This window comes from Myxocyprinus asiaticus, chromosome 8, assembly GCF_019703515.2.
Source record: "Myxocyprinus asiaticus isolate MX2 ecotype Aquarium Trade chromosome 8, UBuf_Myxa_2, whole genome shotgun sequence".
Classification (NCBI taxonomy): domain Eukaryota; kingdom Metazoa; phylum Chordata; class Actinopteri; order Cypriniformes; family Catostomidae; genus Myxocyprinus; species Myxocyprinus asiaticus.
In genome coordinates, this window is record NC_059351.1 from 35,591,469 (window position 1) to 35,605,503 (window position 14,035).

At 36.5% G+C, this 14,035-nt stretch overlaps 1 protein-coding gene across 1 annotated transcript in view; it reads left to right on the top strand.

The window, feature by feature from the left end:
* The window catches only part of LOC127445466 (SPARC-like protein 1), a 30,304-nt gene extending 16,578 nt beyond the window's left edge, over positions 1 to 13,726 (top strand). The window contains exons 4-13 of the mRNA XM_051705571.1: positions 270 to 325; positions 4,879 to 4,944; positions 5,266 to 6,300; positions 6,778 to 6,880; positions 7,259 to 7,380; positions 7,760 to 7,880; positions 9,008 to 9,144; positions 9,380 to 9,528; positions 12,811 to 12,959; positions 13,087 to 13,726. Of these exons, the coding sequence (XP_051561531.1) occupies positions 272 to 325; positions 4,879 to 4,944; positions 5,266 to 6,300; positions 6,778 to 6,880; positions 7,259 to 7,380; positions 7,760 to 7,880; positions 9,008 to 9,144; positions 9,380 to 9,528; positions 12,811 to 12,959; positions 13,087 to 13,115 (1,965 nt within the window). The 5' untranslated portion in view covers positions 270 to 271 and the 3' untranslated portion in view covers positions 13,116 to 13,726. The remainder of the gene's footprint in view (positions 1 to 269; positions 326 to 4,878; positions 4,945 to 5,265; positions 6,301 to 6,777; positions 6,881 to 7,258; positions 7,381 to 7,759; positions 7,881 to 9,007; positions 9,145 to 9,379; positions 9,529 to 12,810; positions 12,960 to 13,086) is intronic.
* Positions 13,727 to 14,035: the final 309 nt, after the last annotated feature.

The window sequence follows — 14,035 nt, forward strand, 5'->3', positions numbered from 1 at the left end:
CAGATGGAGAACTCTGAAATCTCAGTGCGAATGGCCTGGAGGACAGTAAAACAGAATTCTTAGAAAGTGAGAATAGAGAAGGGGAAATGGCATCTTCAGGGAGTTAGATGGTTTTCAGAGCTTTTCAGAGAGAAGACTTTGTAATATCCAAGAGTTTAAAATATGTAAATTGCTGATTCATACTGAAAAAAACAAAAAAAACAAAAACAAAAAAAAAAACAATATATTGTAATGAACAAATACAAATGTTGTTTTTTATCTCTTCCTAGAAATGAAGAAATATCTGTTTCTGTTCTGCCTTTTGGCTTCAGCACTGGCTGCAAATGTAAGTAAAATATGCAAATGTTCAACAACATTTCTCTAATGCCACAATCAAAAGCCACAACATCATATCAAAATCGGGTCAAATACCAACCCAAAGGACATGTCCAAGAACATATTGCAAACATATTTCAAAAGAACAAAGGTAAGGAAAACAATCATTGAAAAGTGCATTTACAGATCTAAGCATTAAGTACAAGTGAACTTGTACCTTTATATAGTAGAATAAATACATCTCAGGCTACCAAAAATCCTGTGGCTTCAGCATCAGGAATGCAGAAAGGGGATCTGGAAGAATCTGGAAAGGGAATCTGTAGGAATGATAATAAAATAAAAAAATAAAAAAATTATGAAGCATACAAGTAATTTGGGTTAAAATATATTTTAATGTAGTCTGTAATTCTCCATTAGGATTGATCAGTCTAATTATTTACATACATATTGTATTCAAGGAGTGGTTAGTTTCAAGGTAGGTGCACATGACCAGAGATGGGTAGAGTAGCCAAAAACTGTACTCAAGTAAAAGTACAATTACTTCAAAAAAGAATTACTCAAGTAGAAGTAAAAGTACTAACATAAATAATTACTTGAGTAAGAGTAAGAAAGTATCCAATTAAAAGAGTACTCAAGTAGTGAGTAACTCTTTACTTTCACAAATGACATAATAGAAATTTACTCCCCTATATTCCATTAAATAATACACATTTAACATTTACTACAGAATTATTATTATTATTAATGGAAATTCTGTTATCATTCACCATCATGTTGTTCCAAACCCATATGACTTTCTTCCATACAACACAATAAGGAGATATTAGACAGAATGTTTGCTTGAGTCACTATTTACTTTCAGTGAACGTTATATAAAGTGAATGGTGACTGACACTGTCAGTCCCTAACATTCTGTCTAACATATTTTGTGTTCCACATAATACAAAGCGTCACACTGGTTTGGAACAACATGAGGGTAGAGAAATGACGACAGAATATTAAATTATGGTTGAGCTATCACTTTAAAGAGATAGTTTACCCCAAAATGAAAATTCTCATCATTTACTCATCCTCATGCCATCCCAGATGTGTATGACTGACTTCTTTCTGCAGAACACAAATTAAGATTTTTAGAAGAATATTTTAGCTCTGTAGGCCAAAAGTTTGATGCTCCAAAAAGCACATAAAGGCAGCATAAAAGTAATCCATAAAACTCCAGTGGTTAAATCCATGTATTCAGAAGTGATCTGATAGGTGTGGGTGAGAAACAGATCAATATTTGTCATTTTTTGCTAGACAGCAGGGGGTGATATGCAAAGAAGAATGTGAAAGTGATCTGTTTCTCTGTTTCTCATCCACACCTATCACATTGCTCCTGAAGATACTGATTTAACCACTAGAGTCTTATGGATTACTTTTATGCTGACTTATGTGATTTTGTTTAGCTTTAAAATGTTGCCACCCATTCACTTGCATTGTATGGACCTACAGAGCTGAGAAATTCTTCTAAAAATCTTCATTTGAGTTCTGCAGAAGAAAGAAAGTCATGCACATCTGGGGTGGCAAGAGGGTGAGTAAATAATGAGAATTGTAATTTTTGGATGAACTATCCCTTTAAGGGCTCTCAGATCTGGATTAATTTGTCAATAAGAAGAGCGGTTTGGAAACATTTCTAGTAATTATTACATATATAATATTATATATAATGCTGAAATATAAACCAAAGCAAGATCATGCTTTATTAATGCCTTCTTTCGCTATTTCATAGATTTTAAAGTCCTGTGTGGATTCTTATTTCAGTGTAGTTACAGTTTTCAATGTCGTAAGTATTTAGATCATTAGTTCTGTACAGCAGTACCGCCGCTCTCTAAATGCAGAGTATGCAGCCTACGTAGGGCACCAACTCACTTTGTGTCTGAAACCACCCCCTATCCACTATATAGTGCACTATTTCGAGTGTCCGCTATTTTGTAGGAGTGTCTGAATTCTGAGTGAGCCACTCGTTCCCTACTTTTGTTCACTCATTCTTACTCACAATGCACTCTAATTTCAAGTGTACATTTGATGTACACTTGACAATGATTAATTTCCCACAATCCACCACGGAAAAGCTGTACGAGCTGGGAGTTTACTGCTTCCTTCACTCCTGCAATGTTTTATTTCATGCTGAATGCAGTAAATTACTTTTTGACAAATCATTACTTGATTAAAATAACAATAACATATAGAGAGGCAAAACATGCAGATACATTTTAAAATGTACTCTTTATTTGATCAAATGTGCTTACTCTTTATATTAACACACAGTATATATTAAAAATGACAAACAGAATGAAGATTTATTGTATTAATCTATTATTTAATAAGAATAACAAGTAAGGCCCAAGTATTTTAAAATGTCATATGTGACGTTGTTTCTGCGACAGCCCCAGAGCACCGAAACTCACGTCCGAATTCACTAATTTCCTTCACTTACTGCTGAGACATAGTGCACTAACTGCCATTCACTATATAGGAAATAGTGAATCAGTGAACGACTGAGGACACACCCACTCTCTTCGCCATGTGATTGTCTCGCGCCCGCGCACCTCGCTGTGCACGCGCAGAAATGCTCTCTGTTCGCGCTCCAGTTGTAGATCACGCGAATGGCAGTGATTTACACTTAATTTGGAAGTTTACATGGATTTATACAGTTAATCCGCCTAAAGTAGCTGCGATAGTTTCCAGTACCCACACGAGGGCGCGGAGTAATTGCATAAATACTGCTTATTACATGCGGGAGGGGTGACAAAGCGCACTGATATATTGCTGCACTGATTTAAAATGTACACTTAAAAACTGATGTCATAAGAGCCCAGTTACAGAATCACTCTGAAAATGACCATCTCATTACACAGAAAAGCCAGGGTTAGGATTAGAGCCAAAACTTACCTCAGCGTGCTGCCTTAAATTGGAGTTGTGATTTTAATCTTGAAATATCCGCTTGTCTTAGTGTTAAATGAAGGCATTGCATGACGAAACTATTCTTTTTTTCACTGTGCGGAGCGAAGAAAGTGTTTCACTTTGAGGAGTTTGATGCTGCTGCAGTGACTGAGTGACAGTCTGTGACACCGGCTCAGCGCGCGCAGCTGTGAGAACTTCAGCTCTTGTAAAAGTCCCATTCAATAATCTCTCAGTAAATTACACATTAATTAAAATTAAACCCAGTAATGTAACGACAGTAACGCCACCTAATGTAAAGAAGTAAAAGTACAACAATTTCATTAGAAATTTACTTGAGTGAGAGTAAAAAGTACCCACTTTTAAACCTACTCTAAAAGTAAATTTTTTCCCAAAAAGTTACTCAAGTAAATGTAACGGAGTAAATGTAGCGTGTTACTACCCACCTCTGCACACGACCACAGTATCTGTCCACTCTACAGTTATAAAATTGTTAACCTGAAAATTTGATTTATGTATGAAATGAAATTTGTGCCATTGGGCTTGAACTTGAATTTTAGAACTTATATTTGAACATGTTTACTTGAAATTGAATTTGCAGTTTTTAACTTGAATTACATCAAACTTGAAATTCAAATGTACGTTGCATGAATTCAGATCGTTATATTCAGCTTGCATTTTTTAATACACTGATTCAGGTTTTATATTGAGATTCAGGTAAATTTAACAAAAATCATCAGGGGTACTCAGAAAGAGCAAACGAGCCTGTATGTAATCAAACTCCTCCTTGACCAATCACACCATAGCTCACAGTTCACATTTGGAAGAGAAAGGGTCCGCTATTAAATAGTGCCAATTGGGATCATGGCTGAACAAGAGCCACCAACTCTATCTAGTTTAAGTTACTTGTTCTGCCCTAATGCAAACTCCAGATGTAATTAGTGTGATTGGTAAACAGGCTGTTTGATGCATGAAATAAATGTTTATCAGATCAATGTTTACCATATAGATAACAAGTGGGTTGAAAGGAGGCATGACCAGCAAAGTAACTGTATGAAGTAGACCCACCTGCAGCTCAGAATGGAGAAGACTGACCTACTGCTGAAGCAGGATTTTTGTCTGGCTAATTCTCCTTCAACTCAGAGGTTGATTCTGTAGAGTGTAAATAAAAAGTAGTGAACATCAACATGTGTTGTAAAGTTGTCATTTTGAACATAGATGTCAATCAGTGTGATATTCTACTTATTTTTTTTAACTGGAACAGGTGAGATGAAAGCCAAATTTGATAGCTTAGTCCTGATTTTAACAGTTATCATAAACCAACCCTGCTGAAAAGATCAGCATGTCTGATCACAAGCATACTGTGTTTTGGATGATGTTGGTGTCCTCATCAGGTGTTTTAACAAGGTTAACTGGCAAGACATACATGGTCGACCAGCTTCACCAGCTAAGTTTTGCTGGTGAGAAGCATGGCTGTGATGGTCCACAGCTAGATCGGTACCCAGAATAAACCATCTTAGCACATGAACATTTATGCATAAACTTTTCAGAAAGGAAAGCAAAAGTTGCTTAAAAAAAAAAAAAAAAAAAAAAATGATTCACTGTCCTTTTGAACATTTTAAGGTACAAAGTACGCTGCATGGAAAAAATCAGCATGTCTCCAAACACAACCAGACTCCAGAAGAGCAGGTAATTCTTAAAAGTTTTTTACACTAGCAAAAAAAAAAAAAAAATATATTAATAATAAAAAATACATTTTAGATGCTGTCAATGTCCATATGGTACATTTCAGCATCTGTCCAAACCTCCAAAAATGTACATTTAAATGTGACGTATGAATATTTATGAATAATAATGAGATCAGGCTATAATTACAGATGACCTTTATCAAGTGATCCGAGGAATGTTACAATATGAAATTTGCTGAGATGTCTGTTAATCAAATTTCTCAGTTACTCAAACTTTTTTAATTTAAATTAAGAAGTACATCTCACAATTCCTTTCTCTAAGCACAAGTCAGTGAAGCTTCACAAGAGTAAAGATGCAGTTCTGCCCATGTTTCTGCCTTTCGAGTCCAGCACTCAGGACCCAGAGGATGAGGAGGACACAAGTGACGAGAATGAGAGTCATGTGGAGCTCAAGAAAACAGGGGTGGAAGTTGTAGAAGACTCAGAGGGAGGTGAGAAGAATACCCCTGTGCTCCTAAGTGAAGCGGCACTGACTCAACTCCTGCAGGACTCTGAACAGGCAGAGGAACCTGTTGAGGAGGATGAAAATGAAAAAACAGAAGAGAAGAAAGGTGTGAAGGAGACAGAGGAGAGTAAGGAAGATGAAGAGGCCATAATTGAGGAAGCAGATGGAGCAGAGAAGAGTGAAGGTGAGAACAAGGAAGAGGATGGAAAGGAGACTGACAGCAGTACTGAGGCAGAGATACCAATGGTCTTGGACTATGCTGCTGACCGTGATGCCTCAAAGCCACTGCCTATCAAACTGGAGGAAGCCAAAGCTTCAACCACCAACACTCTGGAGAAAGAGGTGGAAGAAACAGTAGATGTGGTCCCAACAGCCACGGAGGATTATGATTTTCAGCAATCCAACAATGACTCTGAGGACTCAAAAGAGGACATTCCAGATGAGAAACGGTCTGAGCTGGAAGTGCCTGCAGAAAAACAACAATACCAAGATGAGCTGAAAGAGCCACTTCAAGACTCTGTGAATGACAAAAACAATGTGAGTGAGAACAAACCCAATGAAAAGGAGAAGAATGATCTACAGGATGAGAAGAACAGCAATGAATCTGAGACTGCTATTCTTTCTAGTGGCGATAAGGCAAAGAAAGAGAAGAAACAGAAGAATAAGAGTACAAGCCATGAAAAGGGCAAAGCAAAGAAGCAGCGAAAGAACCAGCGGGTGGAAAAGATGCAGAGTGATCAGGCCAGTGCAATGGAAGCAACTGAGGAACATGTTCAGAGGAGAGATCCAGAGAAAGTAGTCGAGCCCACTGAAAACACTGCACCGAATCCCAAAAGGAAGAATGGGAAATGGGTACGAAAGTGCATCACACATACATTTTGTTATAATTGTAAAAGCTATTTAGAAAAGACTAGAACAATATATTCAGGATTGAGGGGCCCAATCATTAAAGAATCTAGCACTGAAAAGCCCAAACTGGTTGGTACAGGTCCCCCTGAATGTCTATGGTAATAAAGGCCCTAATAAAATGAGTGCAATTGTTCTTGATAAACACAACCAGACTGTAAGCTTTGTACAGGCAATAGTAGTTTATACATAAAATATAGATTTGAATGGGTTTAGAATAAAAACGTTCAAATTAATAATTAGTTCTCAGCTCTAGGGGATTTAAACATAAAGACTCTGAAATTGAAAGTAAAACAAATAATGTAAAATAATAATGCAAGTTATTTAAAAACGAATAGAAGTATAATTTCAGAGTATATCAGGAATCAACAGAAAATAACTAATCAGCAAAGAAAGATTAGTGTTGTTTTCGCCTCTTTACAGGCTCGTTTGGTGGGGATGAATCCAGTACAGATCAGGGCCACAATGGATCTTTACCCTGACATTAGACCCACTCATCGACCCAGTGGACAGGAGGTGCCAGCCGGTGAGTGTTGTTTTAGCGCTGTGTCTCCACAGCCCCGAGTTCTTATTAGGAATCTGCTGAGCAGAGTTTTTCTTTAACATAGACTGTTAAACCAACCCGGCTTAAGAAGTCAATGAAAACTGTAGCCCCTGGTTTAGGTACTATCCAAACCAACAGAGCCAAAAGAATGTTGGCAATTGTTAACAGGGTGGTTACTGGGGTGGTAACCAGGATGTAACCTTTAATAGATTTCTCTTTTATAGCCCTTTTAAGCAGTAAGTTATGGATGTTTGAACTGAAGATACAGTACTTACAGTAAAACATCTGAGTACCTGTAGGTAGTTGGAAAGAATATGACTGTTTATCCCAACAAGCACATTCTGTCATTGTTTTATCCAGACCCCTGTGAGAACTTTCATTGTAAAAGAGGCAAAACATGCAAAATGAACGATGAGAACAAGCCAAGCTGTGTTTGTCAGGAGCCGTCAGCATGTCCTCTCAGTTTAAATGAGTTCGACCATGTAAGTATTGTCACTGAAGCTACACTTTACTGATAACAATACAACAGCTTTAAATTCCACTGGTACTGATTTAAAATCCTTTGAACAAACCTTTTTAAAAATGAACAGGAAGAGCCCGCTCAAAACAGGGAAATTCCTGTAACTACTACAGTTGTGTCTGGTCAGTCAGCACTTCAAAGTACCTATGCTAAATTGGAACTGGTAATGTGCCATAAACTCAATTAGGGCTATTGTTGCAAGCCTAGATGTTTTGTTATACAAAGTTGTATTTGTTAATGATCAAGCCTTTAATTAATAGATAATGATAGTATGATTAATTGTATTGGATAAAACAATCCACTAATAATAACCTGTTAGTATTGTGACATTTTAATTGCAGGTGTGCGGAACTGACAATAAGACATATGACACATCCTGTCAGCTCTTTGCCACCAAGTGTAGCCTTGAGGGTACCAAAAAGGGCCAGAGACTTCACCTGGACTACACTGGATCCTGCAAATGTAGGAAACACTTCTAACACACTTATTTTACAGTCAGCATATGAGAGGCTAAATTTTGTAAGTCATGATGCCAACATGGATAAATCTTTTAGCAACCCTTGTAAGAACAAGTGCATTGCTGAGATGTCTGTGAAAGGGTGTCCCCTGGAAAGCGTTGCATGCTATTTTAAACAATCATATTTGTGTACCAATATCTGATAACAGACAAATATCTTTACTGGATTTATTCACATACATTCGAAATCAGTGGTTCTCAATAGGGAGCGTCTCAATCAGCTCCATAGTTCAGTAGTCAGGGCAATGTTCAGGGAGTCGGCTGGTTCTAGGGCTGTCTCAGTCGCAAAATCCTTCCACTGCACTGAAACATTTGCTGATTGAGACACACCCTTAGTTTTGCTTCAAGTACTGTAGCAACCTTAAACATTTGCAAATTAAACAAAAATGTCCTTAAAATCAAATATGGACATGCATTATTATTGAATAATTATATGTATCAAGTCAATAATAAAACACATAAAGGTCAGAACAATATTGTATATTTTTATTCATGTTGCCAACAAAGCCATATTTAATCTAGTCTGGGTCTTTTTTCCCTTGCATAGTTTTGATCATGCTTTTCAAGGATGACAGCATGTCATGCAACCTGTCTACAATGGCAGCTGTCTAATTTGGCTAGCTTCTACCAGATGAATTTGCGGCCAAATACTCTAGAGTTTCATTGGATGTGCAGCTTTTGACATTAAATACAGAATTTGTCAACTGTTTTCTCCTCCCTTTTAAAAGTCCCTAAAACTCCCCTTAAAAACCCATTAAAATTCTATTTACTTTGCAACCCTAAATGCATGATTATAAATGCTGAATTTTATTATTTGCATTTAGCATTGTTTTTCCCTTCTATCTACTATTTTATCAGAACAGACCCATTTCTGGGTCGTCACCCACCAGTTGAGAACCACTTTTCTAAATCATACAAAAGCATTTGCTGAGTGATGTTCTAACATCCAGCACAAAAACATTTCAGCAACATATTGCAAATGCTCTGAAAATCTTCCATAAAAAATGCACATATCACATAAAAGTCCACATACACGAGCAAATGTTTATTTTTTGTTTATTTTGTCTGGCAGTTATTGCTCCATGCCAAGAGTCAGAGCTGGTCCAGTTTCCTCTGCGCATGCGAGATTGGCTGAAGAATGTACTTCTGCAGCTATATGAACACGACTCCATGTCCCCTGGATTTCTCACAGCCAAACAAAGAATCAGGGTATGTCACTTAGAGATACTGCAAAAAAAAACAAAAATTTTTTTTTACTGCAGATGGCTATCTTATAGAGACAAATAATGGATTTATGACAATAATAATAAAATAAAATAAAAAAAATCCACTCATTTCTTGAAATTTTGAGATCAAAACATGCATACTACCCTGCTGGAACAGCTGAGTATTAGTGTTATTTTATTTATTTATTTATTTGGTAAATGAACGCTTTGGCCAACAGGTTCAGAAGATCTATGAGAGTGAGAGGCGTCTTCGTGCAGGCGATCACCCCATTGAGCTTCTACTGCAGGATTTTGAGAAGAACTACAACATGTACATCTATCCAGTGCACTGGCAATTTGCACAGATGGACCAGCATCCTTCAGACAGGTGGGGGCTATTTGTCAGTACCAATTTCTTCTTGTTGCAATATTCCTCCCTCAGTTTAAATGAAAAGGGAAATCCCAAATATCTTTCAGTAAAGCCACCTGATTCACTTGACATTAATTGGCAAATATTCTTCAAGCTCTAATCAAGCAGAACCACACTTTTGACTACTGGCATAAAATCTGGCCCACTTTCTAGCACATTACGTAAATCTGAAATAGATGATACTATCCTCATAGCCTTGAAAAATATAGTTCTACTCTAGTTTAGAGAGTAGAACTATATGGATAGAGATGGACATCTAGTTTACTTACTACTACTGAAGCTTTGTTCAGACTGTCAGTCCACATCCGATTTTTTATGTACTCGATCTGAATCCAATCTTCATGACTGACTGTCCACACTGTGTATCGCAACTGATCAGATATGATTTGTGTCCCGTGGCTATCTTCATTTTCTGGCATATCTGCGTTGGTTGCTATAGTCATGACGTTGCGTCAGTATGCAAATAAATAAATAAGCAAATAAATAAAAACAACATGGAGAAGAATGGAATATTTACATTTTAGCTAATAACATGGCAAGCTATGGGCTACGCCTTATGAGGCAGAGGCAAAAACGTAGGAGGCTAGCATGTGCAGCTTTATTTTGTGCTGCCGTCTCTGCCGGTATCCTAGTTTAAAGACGTCTGTGGTCCAAACAGACTAGCAGTGACTGGTGGACTCGTGTAGTAGCCACCTTTGATGAAAATATGTGGCTATCAAAATTCAGAATGCGTGGGAAGATTCCATTATTAATATTCTCAGCTAGTCACCTGCACACAGCTTATTTCCGCCACCACTGCCAGCATGTTTCCTGCAACAATGTGTGACGTATAACTTGTCTTTACGTAGCGTGAAAAAGGGACATACGGCAAAAAGCCACTTGAGAAATGGATTTGAATAGGACTTCAAACCATATATGAATGTAACTTGAAATGGAATTGTAAAACCATATTTCATATGATATTTTGCCGTTCAGTCTTGCTAAATATGATTGGATTCCAATCGGATTTGCACACAAATTGTTTTTGGACTAAGAGTCTGGACATAGCCTAAGTGCCTCAAACACAACTCTGAATATCTTTCAGAGATTCAATGTTACAAACTTAACAAACTAGCAACTAGTTCTACCTCAAAAGTGATCATTAGCAGCCTGGTACCTTGTAAACTGCAGATGTGCACCCTGCATAAAGCCAGCCAGTCAGTCAGATCTTGTGATTTTTGCTAGTGATTTTTGTGTGCAGTAGGCTAGACAGTCATTGAATGGTCCATGGGCAGTTTGTGGGCATGTTGTCTGAGACTGAGACCATTCTCTAGTAACACAAGGCACTCAAAGTAGGGATTACATTTTTAAAAGCCTTTAAATCATATGGCTACTAGATTAAAACATATCACAAACCGAAGCGTTGCGGCTTACAAAGCCTTCATCAGGGTGTGGAAAATTTCCTGGTTGGAGGTTTTTATAAGATGTGGCTAATTGGTGTTACATGACAATGTCACATGGTGTAACAAAAAAAATGTTTTAAAGGTGAAGACAATGCAAGATATATACATTCACACAAAAATATACAAAAACAAACTTTTGTTAACAAATATCTGTATGCATATGCAAATATATACACACAACTATATAAGAGGCGGAGACAGGCTAAAAAAAAACTTTTACAGAGGGAATGCTTTTTAGATTTACACATTACAAGCTACTCAGTTTCCAGGCTTAAATGGAGAATGAGTTCACCATATTTGTGAATGTTTTAGGTTTTATGCACTTATTGATTTGATTTTTATATTTAAAACTTGAAGCATAACACATTTACAATACCCTTGTCTGTTTGTAAAAAAAATTATGCATATTGCTCTTTGCTCATGTTTAAACCTGTTCTGAAGGGCTTATGTAATATATACAGTACTGGGCAAAAGTCTTAGACACATAAGATGTTTCAAAAAAACATTTGTCTAAAATAGTTATTTATATCTTCAGCTTTAGTGTGTCATTAGGAAATATACATTTTAGACTCCCAAACATTCCTTTTGAAAATAGAATAGAACAGAAGAACAGGGAGCCCTGCAACAGATGGCATGACACCCACAGAGCATCGTGTTAGTCTAGGATTTCATGAAAAGACAGAAGCAATTGAGACAGCCTAAATAGATAGAAGAACTGTGGCAAATTCTCCAAGAAACTTTGAACATCCTATCTGCCAACAACCAAGAAAAACTGTGTCCAGGTGTACCTAGGAGAACTGGTGCTGTTTTGAAGGCAAAGTTGGTCACACCAAATATTAATTTAGTTTTTTTTTTATGTTTACTGGACTTTGAATGACATTAATTGGTAGATATAAATTATTTATGGCATTAGTTTTGAAGACATCCTTACTATGCTACATTTTTCACAAGTGCCTAAAACATTTGCACAGTACTGTGTGTGTGTATATATATATATATATATATATATGACCATTTCCTCCAACCAGGAAATTTTCCACACCCTGATGAAGCGTGTCAGTTTGTGGTGTTTCAATCCAGTAGCCATGACATAATAAATGCTTTTTAAAATTTAAACCCTGCTTTGAGTGCCTTGGACTCAAGCTCAAACTCAGTGGTTCATATATGTGACAAAAGATTTAAAGTTGTGGTGTGTAATTTCTTCAATTAGCAACACCAAATGGAATTGCAAAAATAATTTGTTTCCAAATAGGTTTCCTAAAGAAGTGCCACCCCAAACTTACACTATTGGTTGAATCAAAGTAGTTATGTCAGGTCACTCAAACAAAGCAAGTGCCACAGACAACAAAGTATTGACACTTTGAAGGAAACCAGACAACTAATAACGTACTTATACTGCCCTCCAATGGCAAAGCACAGTAACTACGCCAACACTGAAACTGAAAGCTTATCAATTAGTTTTTTAATTGTCCATCAAAACAAAACACTGATGAGATATGTACATGAATCTGAGCATAATTCTGTCTCGTCTGTCACAGGACTTATCATGTCCGATTTCACTCATAACTGTGTCGTTACAGTGTTTTTAAATGTGTTTTCACATGTAAATTGTGGTGCAACTATTTTTTTCTTTTCCCCAGTGCGCATTACAAGATTATATTTTCTACCTGTGTAAGCCAATTTTGTTCTCATGAGATCTAGACAAATGGAAACTTTAACTCCAGCTGTATATTTAAATCATAACATTATAGAGGATTGTTCACCACTATGATATTCATTTGTGGGAACACTGTTACAGGTTCCTTTCTCACTCTGAGCTGGCTCCTCTGCGCGTTCCCCTAGTACCCATGGAGCATTGCACCTCAGTCTTTTTCCAGAAGTGTGATGCTGACAAGGACAAACAGGTCTCTTTCAGGGAGTGGTGCAGCTGCTTTGGAATTGAGGAAGGTAAGAATCCTTAATCAGGATCTTTAACAGCTGAAAGAGTTACCTGTATATTTGATAAAATAAAATAAACTTCAAATATGTTTATTTATATAAATATAACTTTATGAAAAACCTTTCATTCCTACAGAGGATATGGATACCAATCTGCTGTTCTAAACATCACTAAGTGCCTTAACAAGCATATCTGAGTTTATGGCTGTTTACTTTAAAGGAAATATGACTGGAGGTTTAATCATTGAGTTGGTACTGTTTTCTTTCATGTGTAATGATCAAGAATGTCTAAATTCTTTTTTCTTTCTTTCTTTTTGTTTTTTTTATGCATTAAATGTTTAGCATATCATGGTTACAGAAGAAATGACAGGAGCAATAATTATAGTTGATAATTTACAGTGTTCAAATGACCATTAAAAAAAGCTTCAGTTGAGTGTTTTTGTATGCATTTCAGTGGGGAAAAAGTTTACATATTGAATACAAACTAAATACATTTTTATAAAAATATGGCACTCCCTTATGTGCTTGTTGCCTATTTATTACAAATTATGTCGCTGTAATAGTTTTAATGAATAAATCAGGAGATTTAAAGATTTTGTTAAAATACTGATTATGGTTTTATTAACACCTCTGTTAAAATTCACAAGTGTTATGTCCTCTATCCCCAGCCTTGATAGTTTTATTTTATTACAATGATTACTGTAAGTGTATGTTTGGATGAAATGCTCCACTAGTTGTAAAATGTAAGTATACACAATAAATAAATGTGAAAACTATTCCTATATGTTTGCTTTTGTTGGCAGACAGGAAAGGAAATGTGTGGGAAATCTTTGTAGAAAGAACCTTAGGGAGTCATAAAAGTATAGCGTCATCTGCTGTGAGGATTGCTTGACTCATTGTGCATCACAATTCAATGACCATGTGATGGCTGAGGGTAGCTCTGTATCAAATGTAACAATCACAGGTGTCTTCTCTGCTCAGACTGACTGCTTCAAAATTCGTTAGATAGTACTTTATTATTTATGGACAGTGATAACTTTCTATTGAGTTTTTCTGGTACCAAAAATGATGACAAAACTGATGAC